This window comes from Antedon mediterranea, chromosome 11 (assembly GCF_964355755.1).
Source record: "Antedon mediterranea chromosome 11, ecAntMedi1.1, whole genome shotgun sequence".
In the NCBI taxonomy this organism is placed as follows: domain Eukaryota; kingdom Metazoa; phylum Echinodermata; class Crinoidea; order Comatulida; family Antedonidae; genus Antedon; species Antedon mediterranea.
Genome location: NC_092680.1, coordinates 3,918,027 through 3,938,107, shown reverse-complemented (window position 1 = coordinate 3,938,107; position 20,081 = coordinate 3,918,027). Strand labels below are relative to the sequence as shown.

General features: G+C 34.2%; 2 protein-coding genes across 2 annotated transcripts; both read right to left on the bottom strand.

Moving 5' to 3' along the window:
- Positions 1-847: 847 nt before the first annotated feature.
- On the bottom strand, positions 848-3,897 carry LOC140063036 (neurotrypsin-like). Its single transcript, XM_072109462.1, has 5 exons — positions 3,777-3,897; positions 3,294-3,626; positions 2,481-2,813; positions 1,482-1,814; positions 848-1,242 (listed from the first exon to the last, which is right to left on the bottom strand). The coding sequence occupies exons 1-5, from the start codon at positions 3,895-3,897 to the stop codon at positions 848-850; spliced, it is 1,515 nt and encodes a 504-aa protein (XP_071965563.1).
- Positions 3,898-4,572: 675 nt separating this feature from the next.
- LOC140063035 (scavenger receptor cysteine-rich domain superfamily protein-like) lies at positions 4,573-9,824 on the bottom strand. Its single transcript, XM_072109461.1, has 9 exons — positions 9,752-9,824; positions 9,006-9,314; positions 8,364-8,693; positions 7,545-7,889; positions 6,941-7,273; positions 6,423-6,761; positions 5,294-5,626; positions 4,820-5,121; positions 4,573-4,590 (listed from the first exon to the last, which is right to left on the bottom strand). The coding sequence occupies exons 1-9, from the start codon at positions 9,822-9,824 to the stop codon at positions 4,573-4,575; spliced, it is 2,382 nt and encodes a 793-aa protein (XP_071965562.1).
- Positions 9,825-20,081: the final 10,257 nt, after the last annotated feature.

The window sequence follows — 20,081 nt, the reverse complement described above, 5'->3', positions numbered from 1 at the left end:
ACAATTTGTACAATAACGAGTAGTACTTTCAATAGAATTATGAGCATGCGCATTATGATTGATAGCCCTACAAGTTACGTAGTCGCGTCGCGCATAGTGATTAGGTCGCTATCGTCGGAAACAGAAGTAGCATAGGTAGCAACAAGTAGCACCATTGCCGTCCACAAGAGCAACATTACAAAAAAATGCAGCAATGAGAGAATGATTAAATAATGTGTACTATAATAAACAGTTTACTACCAAAATATCCGAAGCTTGCCGATGACAGGTTTTGCGCTTCCTCGGAATCTATAAGTAAGTAATCTACATTATACAGCAGTTCACTCGTGTTAGCACTGGTGTTGAAGAAATCCGGTAATATACGTATACACTCCACACGCACCACATAGTCATTTCGTCTGCATGTACCACCTGATTCATCACGTGCTGTCACACAATCAATGAGAGACGACTCTGAACCATTGCAATTGAAGTTGAAGATTGGGTTTTTATATGGCTCAGGCAGGTCCGGCTTGTTTTTATCGTAATATAGTACAGCTTTGTGGCCTAGTTCTCTGCAGATTACTTCAGATTCTAAACGACCCCAAGTATCCAAGCACATTTGGTTGAAGTTTTTGCCATCATAAATGGAGACTATTCCCTCGTAAAAGCCAAATTTCCCAAACAGAAATGTAACGAACGACTCTGTAAGAAATAATAAATACTTTAATTTAAAAATTAACTTTAAATATTAACTATTCTGATTGTTGTAAAACTAGAGGACGTGATCAGAAACTGCAAGAATGCAGGTATCACGTTATAATTATTTCGGATCTTATTGAAGATCTCGATATTTTAATGACCAATATCAATTGATCCTTACACGGTTGTGATTGTTACTCTTCAATATAATAATTAATAAATTACCCTTAACAATCGGTATACAGACGACACTGACATCATCGGCATGTGTGCACTCATCCACGTAAATAAAATTACAGTCAATGAGTTTACTTTCATTCCCAGTGCATTGTATTTCGTTTAGCATGATAATACTTTCTTCCTCAGTAACATTGCCTAATGAAAATGAATATGCTCCTTTGTAGAAACCAATCTCTCGACAGATCACATTGGCTACAGTAATGCTGAATTCATGACCGCATATAGTACCAAATCCTGAACCATCAAAATAGCTAAGACGAACTAAGCCTTCATAACTTCTCCATCCATCAGTGAATTTAACTGCAATATCTCGATCCGTTTCTAAAACAAAAACAAAGAAAAAGAAATTAAATACTTCAAACGTATTCTATAAGCATATTTCTAAAAATTGTTCATGTTTGTTATAACTGAAAGTTAAGCCTAAATAATTATATTTTTAACCAATTTTCAACATTTAACACATCAAAAGAAATCATCTAGTGCTGAAAGCTTGTTTAAACTTTCTAATATTTTTATCTACCAGAATTTTCAGTATCAAATCATTGAATTCAATACTTTACCTAAAGTAATTGGAACGCAGACGACACTAACATCATGTTCGTGGGTACAATTGTCAACAAACTCGTACATGCAGTCAATGAGCCTAGATTCATTTCCCTGGCATCTTATTTTATTGACCATTATAATGCTGTCCATACCAGTGTCTCCCAAGGAAAATAAATACGCTCCTTGGTAAAAGCCGAGTTCATTGCAGATTACGTGAGCAGTTCCAATGTCGAAGTCGTTGCCGCAGACTGTTCCAAATCCAGAATTGTCTACGTAGCTTAATTGGACTAAGCCTTCGTAAACATTTACACCTCCAGTTAGTTTAAGTGTCATGCTTTGCTTTGACTCTATGACAAAAAACAAAATTAATAGTATACCATTAGACAGATATTTTGCATTGGAATCCTATCCTAAAAAAACTTTTCGGTGCAAACTCAGAAAGATATTGTGTACATTGGTCACCTTAGGTTTTGCAACATCCGCAGTATAAATGATAGAAAGTAATTCTGTTTGAAAGGAATTGAGCAACACAATGTTTTTGTATGTATTTCTTTCCGAATTGATACAGGTATTAATTAGGCATAAATATTTGAAAATAGGTTATTGATACAAACAAGCAAGTGTATAAAACCTAATTAATAAATTAATGAATTAGATAAAATATTAAATAACTTTGGAACACGGATAATTGACAAGTGAAATTATCACCTGCTAATATTATTTTGTTAATTTATAATTTTTATTGGCAAAGTATTCAATTAATTGTTTCTTTTGCATCATCCCAAAAAAATTATTTTAATACTTTTCAGAGATCTACATGAACCTTTATACTAAGAATTTTAGAGATTTTTCTCCATTTCAATCTTAGTCTACTTTATTAACAATTACATATAATTGTGCCCTTATATTGTAAAAGGTATTCACTACGATGTGTATTTTAGGCAACACAAATTAATTCATTATAACATATGGTCACCAAATAACTACTGTATTGTGTAAAAGCAATACTTTACCCAAAGTAATTGGAACGCAAACGACACTAACATCATGTCCATGCGTACAATTGTCAACAAACTCGTACATGCAGTCAATGAGCCTAGATTCATTCCCGTAGCATCTTATCTTGTTAAGCATTATAATGCTGTCTATACCAGTGTCTCCCAAAGAAAATAAATACGCTCCTTGGTAGAAGCCGACTTCATTACATATAACATGAGCAGTTCCAATGTCGAAGTCGTTGCCGCAGACTGTTCCAAATCCAGAATTGTCTACGTAGCTTAATTGGACTAAACCTTCGAAAACATTTACACCTCCAGTTAGTTTAAGTTGTATGCTTTGTTTTGACTCTATGACAAAAGAGAAAAGTAATAATTATAGCCATCTGCAGATCTACCGTTCAAATAGTAGGCCTAACCCTACTATATACCGTACTTTGTATGGTTTTGATCGCGCCTTCTGCCGCATAGGCTCATTTTTATTGGTCTCCCGATCCTATTTGCTCGAGGTTACTACCTACTATTCTTATATGTTTCTCTAAATCGTATTCTATTTTGCACGGATGTTCACCAACCATAATAATCGCATAGATTTGTACCATGAAGGTGTTTTCCGGTACAGTAGACCTATAATACATATATCGACCAACAAAAATGAGTTCATCAAAATTAATTAATGCTTATTTAACCAACATTTTAATTTATTTTATTTCGAAACTCAACAAACAGAAAAAAGAAATTTGCCAATAACAGGAGGTTTATAAAAACGAAACGGATACAAATAGAGGAACAAATGCCTAATTAGTAAACATATTAAATTCAATACTTTACCCAAAGTAACTGGAACGCAAACGACACTAACATCATGTTCGTGCATACAATCGTCGACAAACTCGTACATGCAGTCAATGAGCCTAGATTCACTTCCCTGACATCTTATTTTATTAATCATTATAATGCTGTCCATACCAGTGTCTCCCAAAGAAAATGAATAAGCTCCTTGGTAGAAGCCGAGTTCATTACAGATTATGTGAGCAGTTACAATGTCGAAATCTTTGCCGCAAATTGTTCCAAATCCAGAATCGTCTACGTAACTTAACTGAACTAAGCCTTCGTATGTATGTACACTTCCAGTTAGTTTCATTGTTATGCTCTGTTTTGACTCTACAACAAAAATAATTTTAATCATGGGACAATTTGGTAAGATATAAAGATATTCGTTACAGTTTTCAGCCAACACAGGCTAGTTTATAAAATTTGAATGACATGAACTCTACTTTAATAATGATAATAAAATCTAAAGCAATACCTTACCTATAGTAATTGGAACGCAAACGACACTAACATCATATTCATGTGTACAATCTTCAACAAACTCGTACATGCAGTCAATGAGCCTAGATTCACTTCCATAGCATCTTATTTTATTAAGCATTATAATGCTGTCCAAACCAGTGTCTCTCAACGAAAATGAATACGCTCCTTGGTAGAAGCCGAGTTCATTACAGATTATGTGAGCAGTTACAATGTCGAAATCTTTGCCGCAAATTGTTCCAAATCCAGAATCATCTACGTAACTTAACTGAACTAGGCCTTCGTATGTATGTACACTTCCAGTTAGTTTCATTGTTATGCTCTGTTTTGACTCTACAACAAAAATAATTTTAATCATGGGACAATTTGGAAAGATATAAAGATATTCGTTACAGTTTTCAGCCAACACAGGCTAGTTTATGAAATTTGAATGATATGAACTCTACTTTAATAATAATAAAAAACTAAAGCAATACCTTACCTATAGTAATTGGAACGCAAACGACACTAACATCATGTTCATGTGTACAATCTTCAACAAACTCGTACATGCAGTCAATGAGCCTAGATTCATTCCCGTAGCATCTTATTTTATTGACCATTATAATGCTGTCCATACCAGTGTCTCCCAAAGAAAATAAATACGCTCCTTGGTAGAAGCCGAGTTCATTACAGATTACGTGAGCAGTTCCAATGTTGAAATCGTTGCCGCAGATTGTTCCAAATCCAGAGTTGTCTACATAGCTTAACTGGACCAAACCTTCGTAAGTATTTTCACTTCCAGTTAGTTTCAGTGTTATGGTTTGTATTGACTCTATCGCAAAAATAAAAAAAGATATAGGAATTTAGGCAGATCTGGAATTTGAATAATGACATATCATTGTGCCATAGAGGTAAACAAATTATTAATTACGGAAGGACTGTGTGTGTTAACCAACACAAATATTAAGTTTGTTAAAATTATTAATTAATGTAATAATAGAAAGAAAAACTATGCAAACAATAGTATTACCGAAAGTAATTGGAACGCAGACGACACTAACATCATGTTCATGTGTACAATCGTCCACAAACTCATACATGCATTCAATAAGCCTAGATTCATTTCCCTGGCATCTTATTTTATTAAGCATTATAATGCTGTCCATACCAGTGTCTCCCAAAGAAAATGAATAAGCTCCTTGGTAGAAGCCAAGTTCATTACAAATTACGTGAGCAGTTCCAATGTCGAAATCTTTTCCGCAGATTGTTCCAAACCCAGAATCGTTTAGGTAGCTTAACTGGACTAATCCTTCGTAAGTAGTTGCGCCTCCAGAGAGTTTAAGTGTTATGTTTTGTTTTGACTCTATGAAAAAAGCAATAATGTCAGACATAAGCCTATCTGGTATTTGAAGAATGACATAGCATTATGCCGTATAGGTGACATTGTATTAATTACTCTAAGACTATATAGTTTAACCAACACGAGTTATCAAAGTTAACTAATACTACAATTTAAAACTAAAGCAATACTTTACCCATAGTAATTGGAACGCAAACGACACTAACATCATGTTCGTGGGTACAATTGTCAACAAACTCATACATGCAGTCAATGAGCCTAGATTCACTTCCCTGACATCTTATTTTATTAAGCATTATAATGCTATCCATACCAGTGTCTCCCAAAGAAAATGAATAAGCTCCTTGGTAGAAGCCGAGTTCATTACAGATTACGTGAGCAGTTCCAATGTCGAAATCGTTGCCGCAGATTGTTCCAAATCCAGAGTTGTCTACGTAGCTTAACTGAACTAAACCTTCATAAGTATTTACATTTCCAGTTAGTTTAAGTGTTACAATTTCTTTTGACTCTATGACAAAAAGAAACAAAACAATTTTAGAAATATCTTGAAACCGGTAAATGTTTTCACATCAGGTTGAACAAACTCTACTAGCTGTACTAATATTTAATGTTTTTATTTATTTTTTTTAATTAAAAACAATTACATAAGTAATGTGCTATATAATGTAGCCTACCGTACCAAAGTTTACCTTCTTTAAGAGAATGGTACAGAATCAGTGTCTGTTCCAATCAACGGTTGTATATATATATAAATCGAAAGGCAAATTACTGAAAATGAAAATACTGTGGATCTCAATGGAGATACAAAGTAAAATAAGCAAAAAGCTAAATCAAAAAGCTAAATCAAAACGATAAAGTAAAACAGTCAGAAAATATGCAGAGCTTTCGGGCAACACTAGCCCTTCATCAGTGCAAAGTTGTTATATATATTTATTTATAACTTTGTCAAAACACTGGCATTACCCCCAACGTTTGCTAGAGCGGACCACAGCAAACCAAATCAAATAGATGGAGAACATCTACTAGGAAGTTTGAGAGAAAATTCGATCACTTGATCTGGAAAATGGTTCCATGATGGTTCCGAAACGTCGATCTTCTTGTTTTTTGTCATTAAATGTTATTGTAAAATGTATTTTCATTTATTTTATATTTCTTATAAAGGAAATAAAGCGAACTCAGTAAAAGCAAAGAGTAAATGTTACTCTTTCAATTCTTTATAAGGAATTCGATGCTAAAACAATATGCGTTATGGTATGTTTTTTAACCTACACGAATGGGTTAATTTTAAAAGTAATATATTTTACCTATAGTAATTGGAACGCAGACAACACTAACATCATGTCCATGCGTACAATTGTCAACAAACTCATACATGCAGTCAATAAGCCTAGATTCACTTCCCTGACATCTTATCCGATTAAGCATTATAATGCTGCCTTTTCCAGTACCACTTTCTCCCAAAGAAAATGAATACGCTCCTTGGTAGAAGCCGAGTTCATTGCAGATTACGTGAGCAGTTCCAATGTTGAAATCTTTTCCGCAGATTGTTCCAAATCCAGAATCGTCCACGTAGCTTAATTGAACCAAACCATCGTAAGTAGTTACACCTCCAGTTAGTTTAAGTGTTATGTTTTGTTTGGACTCTACGACCCAAAAGAAAACAACAATTATGACGATATGGAATTTAAAATGGCATAAAATTGCATCCTATGTGTAAAATGATATTCATTACAGTGTGTATTTTAACCAATGTAAATGAGGTCATTAAAATGAATTACCATAAATACTATTTCAACCCAAAAAAACTAAAGCAATACTTTACCCATGGTAATTGGAACGCAAACGACACTAACATCATGTTCGTGGGTACAATTGTCAACAAACTCATACATGCAGTCAATGAGCCTAGATTCACTTCCCTGACATCTTATTTTATTAAGCATTATAATGCTGTCCATACCAGTGTCTCCCAAAGAAAATGAATAAGCTCCTTGGTAGAAGCCGAGTTCATTACAAATAATGTGAGCAGTTCCAATGTCGAAATCTTTGCCACAGATTGTTCCAAATCCAGAATTGTCTACGTAGCTTAATTGGACCAAACCTTCGTAAGTAGTTACACCTCCAGTTAGTTTAAGTGTTATGTGTGGTTTTGACTCTGAGAACAAAATTTAAGAAATATTTAGCTGGATATCATAGAACCGTATCCCATTCAAGAATATCATTTTGTTTATTTGTTACAATTTAGTAACATTACGATAATTAAATAACAGACATGAACTTGATTTTCGCGTCAAATATGCCTACATGTATCTCTCAATTTTAACTATTTTGCTATTTTCTTAGTGCCTACAGTTTCCCCGAAAAGTAGGCATCATGGCGTATAAAAACACAAGCAAGAAAAACTAAAAAACACATTGTTAACTTACCTTCTGTAATTGGAACACATTGAATTGACAAGTCACTCGTATGATCACATGCCTTACTAACATATTTTGAATATTTACAATCAATAAGATTTTGTTCCGAGCCACTACAAAACAATTTACTAAGCACAATGTCTTCAATTCCAGCGCCAAATGCTGCGTCTCTGCTAATGTTTGCTGCCCCTTGAAAGAAGCCTAACTTGGTACAGATGAAATGTCCAGTTTCAATGGTGACGTCATCATTGCATACGCTACCCCATTTTTCATCAGTACTGTACTTTATATCTAGCCTTCCTTGAAAGCCATGGCTTTGGTTGTCCATAAGACGGAACTCAAAATTACTATCGGCTGTAAATAATTAAAGAGTCGTATAATTTCTACATACATGTCTACAACGCCTCGCATAGCATATCGTATGTACAATGTACAGTGTGTATGCACAGGTGAACACTTTTTATTTAAATTTGTAGGCCTACTACTGTACTGGCTTAAAACTGGAGGAGCTACGGTTTTCACCGTTGTAGCTAAGCTAACAAATATGCGGACACCGGGCTACAACAGTTTGACCTCTTACACTGATTTCCCTTGTATTCCTTCTTCAATGTTCTAATTTTCCAGGTGGATATTTAGCAACACTTTTCGTAAATTCAACTTGGCGTTTGCAATTATAAGTATAACATTTATGATTCATAAAGGAAATTAGCGCCCCAGCGGTTTATTATGATTCTATACACAACTCATTATTTCCCTCTATAGGCCTAAATGACATTAATTGAAAATACAGGCATTTTAAAAAAATGAATAATTTATAAGTAAACTTACATTTGTACATAGGCATACATGTTAAGAAGACATCAGTAGAGATCATACTTGCTGATAATCCCCATTCGCCATGTTCACACTTATGTAAAAAATCCTCTGAACTTTGACATTTGATATCATCAACATTGGGAGGAGTAACTCCTGTACCTGATTTTACATGTTGTTGCTCATGATGAATTACACCAATGAATCCAAGTTGACGACAGGCCACTTTGGAATCTTTCAACCCCCAGTTTTTGTTAAAAACTGGCCCCCACACATTGTTATACTTCAACTGTAGTCGTCCTTTGTGTAGCTCATCTTCTGGGTTAATTCGCAAATATTGTGAATCTACAGAGAGAATTAGCTTATAAAAATAATTATTGTAAAATAACAGATACTATTGAGTTGTTAGGAGTCTAAACTAATGAAACAAATATATTGCTGTGGTTTATTTTTTACAACCAGACAAGTTCAAACCAACACTATCGAAGTTACTAGTGCCACCATACCTGCTTCGTTCTATGAAATCGTTTGGAATTTGTGTTATTGATAATAATGATAGTAACTTATATTTTTGTGTATTCGATTGAAGACAAATTCTCCACATTATGACATTATAAACAATATTGAAATATCAGTTACATCACATGCACTTTTTACCTAATTCGATAGCTGTACAGATAAGTTGAATCTCAGCACACTCCACATTGTATAGCATTATCGTTTGGCAATCACTGAGCCGAGTTTCCGCACCAGTGCAATTGTAAACTTCTGTCCAATTGACCGTTTGAGCGCCGAGCACTATTGTAAAATTATCGAAGTCAATAAAGCCAAAACTTTTGCAAGCCACTTTGGCTGATTGTTTGTCAATACTTGTGAAACATACGGGTAGCCAATCAGTGTCATCAGAAGTTTGTAGACGTCCCATGTATGAATTGTTGTTTCCATTGTTATATAGTCGTGTCTTATCTATAAATATATAGAAATTATAATCACCATACAGAAACAAAATAGCTTTTTAAAGTTGAATTTACAAATTTCTACAAGTACTTCTAGGTACTCTAACAGTAAATCAGTGAACAGTGATTATGAATTTGTAATTCAAATAAGAAATTATTCTTTTCAAACTTTCGAATTCTTTGTTTTTAAAATCTTAAAATAAATGGTTATTTAGTGTATATTTTATCAAATTGTATGGTCTATTTTACATGTCTATTTCTTTTTGTTTTGTACTTTTTTTGCGATTATAATTTTCGTATTTTTAATTGTATTAGAGGGCCTATGGAAATCAGCTCCCCTGCGAGCGAAATGAACTGAACTCTATACCAATTGTTGCAATTTTCGTTTATAAATAAGAAAAAAAACAAGGATTAAATAATAATAATAATAATAATTAGTTAACTTACTATCTGTTGATAACAGATGTCCAGAAGTTACAGTAGCCATCAACATGATGAGAAGTACTTGTACTTGTAACATGTTTATTGCCTCTAGATCTGTGTATGTTATACACTACACTTCCACTTAAGAACTGCGAGATCTGCTCATAGTTACGGTAGCTCATTAAGAACTAAACCACGGTCTCTCCTTTCAAAAGTCCTCTATTTTGGTGACATTTAATGTAATCTAGAATCCGTATTGATCGGTGTAGTGTACATCCAAATATTGACTTTAAATGATATTTAATAGTGCTTTTTTCCAGATTTATCTTAAACTACTGTTTTTTACTACTCATTTCTTTTCATGACATTTAAACTAGAATTCGTATTATTTGGTAAATCTAAATATTGATTTTAAGTTCATATGTAATATAATAATAATAATGCTTTATTCCAGGTTTATTGTGGTAACCATAATTATAATAGCGACAATATTCTTTAGCTAAGGAACGTTGAATATTACACATTGACATCTGATATACATCAATTAAATATATTACAATAATATCAATATATCTACTTTAACATCAACATGCGAGTTGTTCTTTATTATTTGTTTAACATGCCTTTTTCACAGTGCATTTTTTTCAAAGAGAACCTAAGATACTTAGATTGTCCACTTTTAACAACCAATCACGACGCGATCAATAATCCTAATGTCACTTATGATTGGTCAACTCTCTTGCGTTGCGCCTACATCGTTGCGTTGTGTCAATCTAAAGCGTGGTTCCCACTAGAACGTAACGCAAGGACATAAACGCAACGCAAGCGTTTTAACCAATGACAAGCGAAGTTATAGACAGTTAGCAATCACAAGCGAATAAGCCATCGCTTGTGATTGGTCAATTCACTTGAATTGCGTTACGTCCATTTGCGTCCCTAACTGTCTATAACTTCGCTTGTCATTCTAGTGGGAACCAAGCTTTAAGGCTGATTCACACACTGAGCGACAGCCGAAAACCATGTGATTCACATGATTTTAAATAGTATACGCAACACAGAGCTACCCGCATAAAAAATGCGTTAAAGATGTATTTTCCCCAAAACCATGAAAATGAAAATTAATTTAAAAAAAACAAATACTTCCAATAGACCATTTCGCATAAATGGCATACGGTATTCAACAAAAACATTTAACAAAATATTTTTTTTTTATGGGGACCATATATCTTTTATGTAAAACGCCTAATATTAGCTGAATAAAAGCTTTATACAATGGACATGGTCGTTAAAAATCAAACTTTGACACGCATTTGAAATGTAGAATACAATGACAGTAGTTAATAAAATTAACGATATGTGATTGCTGTCACTAGAAAAGTAACTAACTACGACCAAAGTGACGTCTGCTAACTGACTTACTGTATTGCTATGTACCTCTCTCCTTATTTATATACATATATACTTGTTTTGAAAAATTTTATATGAATATGAAAACTAGAACGGAAGGACTGAAAATGCCACAAGCATGCGATTAGTGAAAAACATTTTCGAGTGGAAAAAAAATCACTTTCTATAAACAACAAGTGCAGTATTGTGAAATCTGGCTATACAAGTTTATTTCCGGCGATTTTTCTGCTCTTTGAATGCCTTCCTAACCTGTAGAAAATTTAAATAATAATTATTTTCAGTAAACGAAACACGAATTTAATGTACTGTATACCAAACAAGACTGTTACGTAATCATATCGATTTAGTTTAAATTATTTTTAAATTTAAAAACTATGCTATAAAGTGTTGCCCTTCTACTACTTTTTGTTCGGTTTCTATTTATTATTATTCTGAAACTTTGATCAGAAAAGATTGCTTAATGGGAATTCAGAATCAAACTTGTGTGTTAACAAGGCCAACAGCCATAAGTCGCGTGCTCTCAGAAAAAAATGAACTTTCAAAAAGTAATGTACTTTAAAACTTTTCTGTACATCAAAACAGTTCAAAAAGTACAAAAAAGCGATAAAACGCATAGTGATACCGGACCGACAGACAGACCGACAGACCGACAGACCGACCGACCGACATAGTGAACTATTGAGTCGCGTCCACGCAACTAAAAATGTGAATCATCTGCTTGGCCATGGTCGTCTCGTCAACAGAGACTTTACCAAACAATAAAATAATATAACACAATAAAAATGTTATTTCATTAAACAATTAAATTAGAATTTCAATTATTATTTATTTATTATTTAAGTGTAATTTGATTGAACTGTATATTTAAGGTTATATGTACATTATTTTTAGTCATTCTCTGTAAACGGAAAAATGGAAACTATAATCGTTCTCAAAAAGTTAAGACGACGGAATTTCACGGTAAGCTCCGCCCACTTTGTTAAAGCTCATGAATAATTTTCCGTGAGAACAAGAAGAGAAAAATACAAACCTGTTTGCTGAAAAGGCACTGGGTAAGACAAATAACGGCCCCCTGTGTGCTGTTGCTCAACACGAAAATGACGTCAAATATTAAAGTTCCTCGAATACTGGTTAATACTCCGATGATCCAAGTCACGCCAAGAACCACGGACAACGGTAGGAATTTCTTGGCTATGTTCCTAGCAAAAGACAATAGGTGAAATTCATTCGAGGAGTAAGAGTAAAAGGTAACTCTGGGATTAACCAAAATGATATAAAATAGTAGTCCTTCATTGAGTATATACGGAAATCTATTTATGGTTTCATGCAACGTATGTTGAATAATGTAATATTCTTGTTGCTTGTGTTTGCACTATGCACCATGCTCCATAACTCAAAAATGTATTGTCGTTGGAGAAGTATTCTATATATTTAAGATTAGAGTTTGCAAATTTTCTTTGGAAGAAGAGATTGGTATGAAATCCTCATAAATGATGCATAGTAAGATATAAATTGTGAACCACATTAGAAAAAAACTCGCAAAGAAAAGTAGTATTATGACAAGAAAAGACCAAATCATATCTTCAAATATAAAACATGTCGGGTAAGGTTTTAAGTAACACACAGTGTATTATCCAGTTTAGTGTGCACATGTGCAGGATGAATAGCTCCCTGTGACTTTCTGTAGGTCTTCCATGCCACACAGACTAATTCGAAGGCTATTACCTAAAAACAGAATAAAGAGACATTAAAGCAAATGTAAAGAATAGGCCTTCCAAATAATAAATCAAGGGGAAAGATCGACAGAGGGCGTGCTATTTAATTATTTTTTCCCATATTGAAGATACAGATAACTCGAGTCTTGTGACGTCAACAACAATTTTCTGAAAATCAGGAGACATAGTGTGTTGATACCTATTTCCAATTAGGACAGAGGAAACTTGAAGATTGTGGACATTATCGTGCAAACAAGCATTATGTCGAGATTATAACCCAAATTAAATGTTTCAAGCAATTCATCAATAGGCCTGTCTAAAAATATATGAAAGATATACCATGGGTATATACCGTATACTAACCATGATACAAATGATGACTGGTATGAAGAAAAGGTAAATAGAACCACTCTGTATGTCAAGCCAACATCTAAAATAAAACGAATATTTCAACTTTACAGAGTAAAGCTCTGTTTACACTATCAAACTAGTTTGACAAAAAAAAGTGTGATGTGCACAAATTTGTTAGCGATATGCTTAAATATGGTTGTGATATGACATAATCATGTCCATATATGGGCAAATCACATTTTTTTTGGTTACTCAATAATTATATCAAAAGAAAAGTTAGAATTCTAGTCAATTCTAGTCGATAACATTTTAAAAAATACAACGTCAAATTAACAATGTAAATAATTTAGATCATGAAATATAACATATATCTGTTAATATATTCTCAATGTTCAAACCTCAAGAGTAGTATTTTTGAAATAGCGAAAGATTATTTAGAGTTAAGTTAATAGTGTTATATGCTATGGTAGGCCTGTTACTGAAAGAGAAGCGATACTACAAAGGCATGATACCGCATCTATCTACGTTTAACTAACCTGATAAACAAATGTTGTGGAAGCGATAACTTACTCATTACTTATATAACCGTCTTGGAATATTCCTAAACCAACTGCTACTATGAGTACAGGTGAAAGGTACGCCAGAGGACGGTAAATGCGTTTATTTTCGTCGTGGTTACGATAAGGATAGGTGATTTTTAGCCAAATATCAGTTGACCATATGACCATCCACATGAATGAACACATGGACATGTAGTGAAGAATTGATCCGATTGCAATACACATAATCTAATTTTAAAATGATTAGAGCAAAACTAATGTATTTATTTCTAGTTTAAATATACTTACACAAACGACAAAATTGTACTAATCTGCTTAGTATTAACATCGATAGCATTTAAGAACATATAACCCTTCCCCAATCTTCCCCACCCCATCCTACAACCCCCACCCCCCCCCCCCCCCCATCCCATCCTACAAAATCTACTCTATTCCCTGCTTCCGAATGTCCTTTGTTATACACATGAGTCCGCTTTTCAGGAAAAAGAACACACAATATCACCTCAAGCATGAAGTATTGGTCGACCACAGAGTAAGACCACATTCAAGATACGTCTAACTTACGTCTATTGCCGGTACCATGCTTGACACTATGAACAAACAGTCTCGAATACAAACACACAAAATCGTATTTCGAACAATGACGAAACGTGTCGAAAATCTGAGTTCTCTGAAAGACAACGACAACTTTTTCCAACAGAATTATGGTTAAATTTCTACTACACCGGCAAGTTTTTCTTTTTGTTTGCACTTTGAGTTTTCCCGATAAAAGTTTGCTGGTGACCAGTTGACAAGCTTCGGGAAACAGCAGAAAACAAGCGTGCAGGAGTCAAACTTCAGTTTGCAAACTTGGGGAAACTCCGATTTTGCAACACAAAAAAAGGGTAACGTTTCCTAGTGTGTTCTAGTCTATCAAATAAAACTTGTTATGCATTATTAGGACCATCACTGACAACTAAACAATATTGAGTACCAGTCTTACCTAATGTAAATTAAAACTACAAAAGTTGGTATTGACATCACAATAGACACGGCAAGTAATGCACTTGACATAAAGCTTAATACTTGCTGAAAAAACGTATCCTTTATCTATAAAAAGAAAATTGTGATTAAAGCAGTGTTTCCATTTGTAAAAACATTTAAAGAATGGATGAGTAATTATATATTATTAATTCAAACATTTACAACGGTACATTTATTACGAAGTTTATTACTGTAGAACATTATTTTTTGTTAATTAAATTAATTTTAAGTCATAATATCCAGATCATTATTAATACAAGAGAAGGGTCAAATTCCCTGTTAAAACTAGCATTGCGTTTATCATATGCCAGTATTACGTATACATTATGGTTAACACAATTATGTAATACCGGTATTAAGTAACCTGTATGCATTACAGGTGTTACGTAACGTATGCATACCGGTATTACGTAACATATGCATACGGTATTATTTAACGTATGTATTACCGGTGTTACGTAACATATATATACCGGTACGTAACGTATGCATACGGTATTACTTAAAGTATATATATGTTATATTAATACGTATACAGTACCGGTATTACGTATTACCGGCGGAATAACGTAAACATACCACTATTACGCATACGCCTGCTATTCCAATACCTACCTCTGTAACTCGCATCATCACTGAGAAGCTTGTTGTATGTTCACTCTTGCATGTTACTGAACCGTTTACATCTATAGCAGTGACGATCCCTCCCGTTGACCATGAGCTACAAATACATAATACAATATGCCTAGTACATTCTGTGCATTGATGGCTATGTTGGTTTTTAATAGTACCACCTAACTATCAGAGCCATATGGCATGATTGGTTATGCCATTCTTCTGTCAGGGGCAGGGTGGGTTTGTCTTAGCCCCAAATTTCCAAATATTGTTGTCTTTAGATGCTGCCTTGGAACGCAGTTTGAAAATAAAAACTCAACGTTACGTGTTCTTTTCCATGTTGTCTACAATGTTGTCGATGATGATGACGACGTCGGCGATAACAATAACGATAATAATAACGATATAGCGATATTGATAATGCTAATGATGATGATGATGATTACCATCATGATCATATACAATATGCATATATTATTACCTCTTTAAATAGTCAAAGTACATGCACATTATCTCACTGACCAATTTCGATTTATCTGACACCTCAAACGGCAGTATCTAAAATAAATCAATTTATATCTTTCATCCAAAAACTATGTTGTTGAAAGAGTGTTCCAACAATGTTATGTAAAAAGGAGAACATGTAGCTAGTTACAATTTATTCGGTTCGGTTATCAACCGCTTTCAATTTACGACGACTTTTAGGACCTATGTGACGTGACGTTAATTTATTGTGCGCATGCGTTTGAGTTTAGTTTGGCAATTTTTGTCCGATGATGATATTTTTACATCATAAAACAATTAAAATAATCATCTACGATAATTATGGTATTGTTAAAATGTCAACTATCCAGATTCGATTTACAAGTTTTAGGTGGGTTTGTCTGTACTTAAAAATCGGCTTCAATGGCTAATGCATATTTATGACGTAACGACTAGAATGACGTAATATAAAGCACGTATAAGTATAGACTATTGCCAACTATTCAGTCACGTACTAGTATCTTTGTGGCATAACAGGTAATGCTCGTTGAGTACTCTTAGCTCTAGCTCTGGTGGTTCGAAGCTCTTCGGATTTTGTTTTAATAGAAAATAAATATTATTTTTCTTTTATTTTAAGAGATATATTTAGAGGTTAAGTTAATTTAGAAAATAGGTAAGCTATCTTCCTACAGTTACATAATGCATAGTCAACTAACATGATCACTATCTATTTACAGTACTCGCTATCTATTATAGGGGATGCCTCTATTGCCTCTGTTATAATTATTAGTATAAATTCGACCGTGATTACTCACAATAGTTTTAGGAAAAATAAAACTCGTTTTTGTTGATGTTTTGTTTCCGCCTGATGTGAAAAGGTCCAAGCCAAATATTGGTGAAATTGGATACGCATATACATTTATACTGTAAATTTTAAAGAAAAAATATATTGTAAAGTTATTTGTATAGTTGGCAAAAATCGAAACTTTGAGACATTACCAACGTTACCTACTTCTATTTATAATTCACATAGTATACTTTTCTTGTTATGCCATGGACAACCTATAATGCCTCGTAAAACAGATTTTGGTAAACATGGCGTGTCATATGTAATATTGGAGCTGGAATCTACTTGAAATCAAAATGAAGGCTGATTGAACTTGTAAAAAAAACTTCTAGTCTATTTGAAAGAATGGCTAAAAATGCTAATACGGTACCATAATATGAATACTATAAAACACCCAAATATAAATATTTATTTTTAGTTTATCATAATATTAAATATTACCTATCGCTAGTTTCAGCAACGGGTACCTGATCCGAAGAGTTTAATTTAGCAAGTTCAAGCGACAATAGGTAGGACGAAGTGGACTGGATTGCTTCTGAAAAAACAACAACAAACATCCGTAAACGGTAACGTTATGGGTTATAATCGTAAACCGTTCGCCATTACGTTACGAGTTACAATCGTCAACGAATTAGACCTACTATTAGTCAACTGGTTAAAATTACAGGTTGAGAATCGGGGTTTGCTCGAGATTTTTTGCTAATTCGTTGCTAGTGTAGACTTCTGCAAACTTGCTTTCTGTAGTTCTGCGAAGTTTGTCAACTTGCCTACACTACAGCAACTTTTGGAAACATTTTCATGACAAAGTCAGTCGAGAAAATTTGCCAATGTAAAAAGACTAGGCTTTGCAATCGTAAAATGTTTACGATGATTGTTTTCAATTTGATAATGATGACAATAATGATTATGACGACGTCGACAACATGATGCGTTGTTGACGATTTATGTTTATGATAATGTTATTCTAGATGATTATGAAGATGATGAAAGGTGATTATAAAGCTTGGTCTCCATTTAAGCTTGGTTTTCACTAGGACGCTCGAAAAAAGTAAGTCAACGCAGGAAAATTGACCAATCACAACCAACCAGTTCGAATAATCCATAACTGTTGATTGCTTGCTTGCGTTGCTACTTACGTCTTTGCGCATAAACGCAACGCAGGGCAAGTGAGTCGACTAATCACAAGCGACAGTGCTGTTTGAATGATCCATCGTGTCATGTTTGGCCAACTCACTTGTGTTGCGTTTAGGTATTTCCGTTGCCTCCAAAGTGAGAACAAAGCCGAAAATTGCGTAGACCTACTAACCATTACTGGATATTTGTGTTTCCAAATTCTCTTCAAATTCATATTGAAGTGGATCACCAAACGGCAGTTCTAGCGTTTTCATATCATTCATTGTTGGAGCATCCACGACTGAAAAATCAGTTTATATGATTTATTATTTTGTATAAATTACTTTAGTTTGTTGATGGTCATCTTAAAGAATTATAAACACGTCTATATTTGTTCATGTTGTTGCGTTTGACCTAAAAGAAGTAGAGACCCCGTGCTATACACTAGCAGCATTGTTTGAAGGTCTGTCTATTAAGCGAAATTGACAAATACTGTGAATAAAGTTGATCGAAAGACGAATGATATAATAAAATTAAAAACAGTATAGCGTGACTTCATAGAGGATATATGTGAACCTCTTGATCTGCGAATACAAAACAAATGTATATTATGCCTGTGGGAACTCCTCTTCAGTAATTGTTTAACTATTGGGTTACGTTACCAAAGTAAGAATTGTGGTCTTAAAATCATCCCATCATTGGTATCCTGAGCACACTACTTTACTACTACCTTTCATACATTATTTAAGGCATGCAATAGGTAATGAATCGTTATATTACCGAAGTAACCAAAGCTTCCCGACGTCAGGTTTCCGGCTAAACTTGTTTCTTTCAAGAAAGCGTCAACATTCTCTAATATGTCAGTAGTGTTTGCCGACTCGTTAAAAAATGCTGGAAGGTGACGTACGCATTCAACGCGTACACCTTTCTTCGTCTGACAATTTGTGCTGTTTTTTAATATTAGCCGACAGTCAAACAGACTAGTCTGCATATCATAACAGTCAAAGGTAATAATCAGTTCAGGGAATGATAGGTTTACTTTGTCCTGCCAAGGGTTTTTTTCTTCGTACAGTACATCGGCAAATTGCAGTTCACTGCAAACTACAGAGGACTCGTACCTAGTCCAGTCATCAGGGCAGAGGTAAACAACTTCGTCTGCATTTCCAATTGCAACTTTTCCTTCGTAGCCTCCCGGTTTGCCGTCATTTAACATTGTCTTATAATCTGCATAATACGAAGCAACAGGAATATAAAAGGACATATTAATATCTCCTTCCTTTATGAAGGCTATAAGCTAATCTGGTAGTTTGTATCAGTTCAGAACCATTTACGTAAGTTTAGATTTGGTTTATTTATATGTGTGCTGGAGTGGCAGATAAAATTACATGTGTTGCTATCTTTATTATGTTTCCAAGTATCGCTCAGTTTTGTTTGATCTTAATACATTAATGTTTATCGCGCTACTGATAGTTCCTCCGAATTTCGACCTTAAGCGTCGTCACAGAAACTTACCCTCTTTTATTGGAATGCAAACGACGCCTACATCCTCTGCATGAGTGCAATTACCGGGCTTACTGTATCTGCAGTCAATCAATTTAGTTGCACTGTTATCACAATCAATGTTGCTCATCATAATGATACCAGTTGAGGGTACCCATGATGGTTTCCCCTTCACGTACCATTTGAAGGCACCTTTAGTAAATCCCAACTCTTTACAAATTAAATCAGCAGTAGTCTTGGTAAACCCCCGGCTGCAAATAGTGCCATAACCAGTACTGTCACTGTACTTCATTGTTACATATCCCTCGTAGAAGTGCGTACTACCATCAAGTTTGATAGTCATGTTTGGCTTTGCTTCTGTGGTTTTTAATGTGGAGATAAAATAGAAAAATAAAAATGTATAAATAATTTGCACAAAAATATTCTAACAAGAAAGAAAGAAAGAAAGAAAGAAAGAAAGAAAGAAGAAAAATGAATCTATAATAATTATTGTTGGACCTTCAGTCATTGGAATACACGTCACGGCTACGTCATTGTCATGAAGACACCACCTATCTATGACTTCATAGAATTGACAATCTTTCAGATTCTTCTCATTGCCTGTACATTTCAATTGTTGAAAGACATGGTACCCGGTTCCCTGTCCGTATTCTGCATAATTCGTTATGTCTACTGGTCCCTGAAAGAAGCCTAGCTGACTACAGATTATATCTGCCGTCTGTATGTCCACCTCTGTGTTA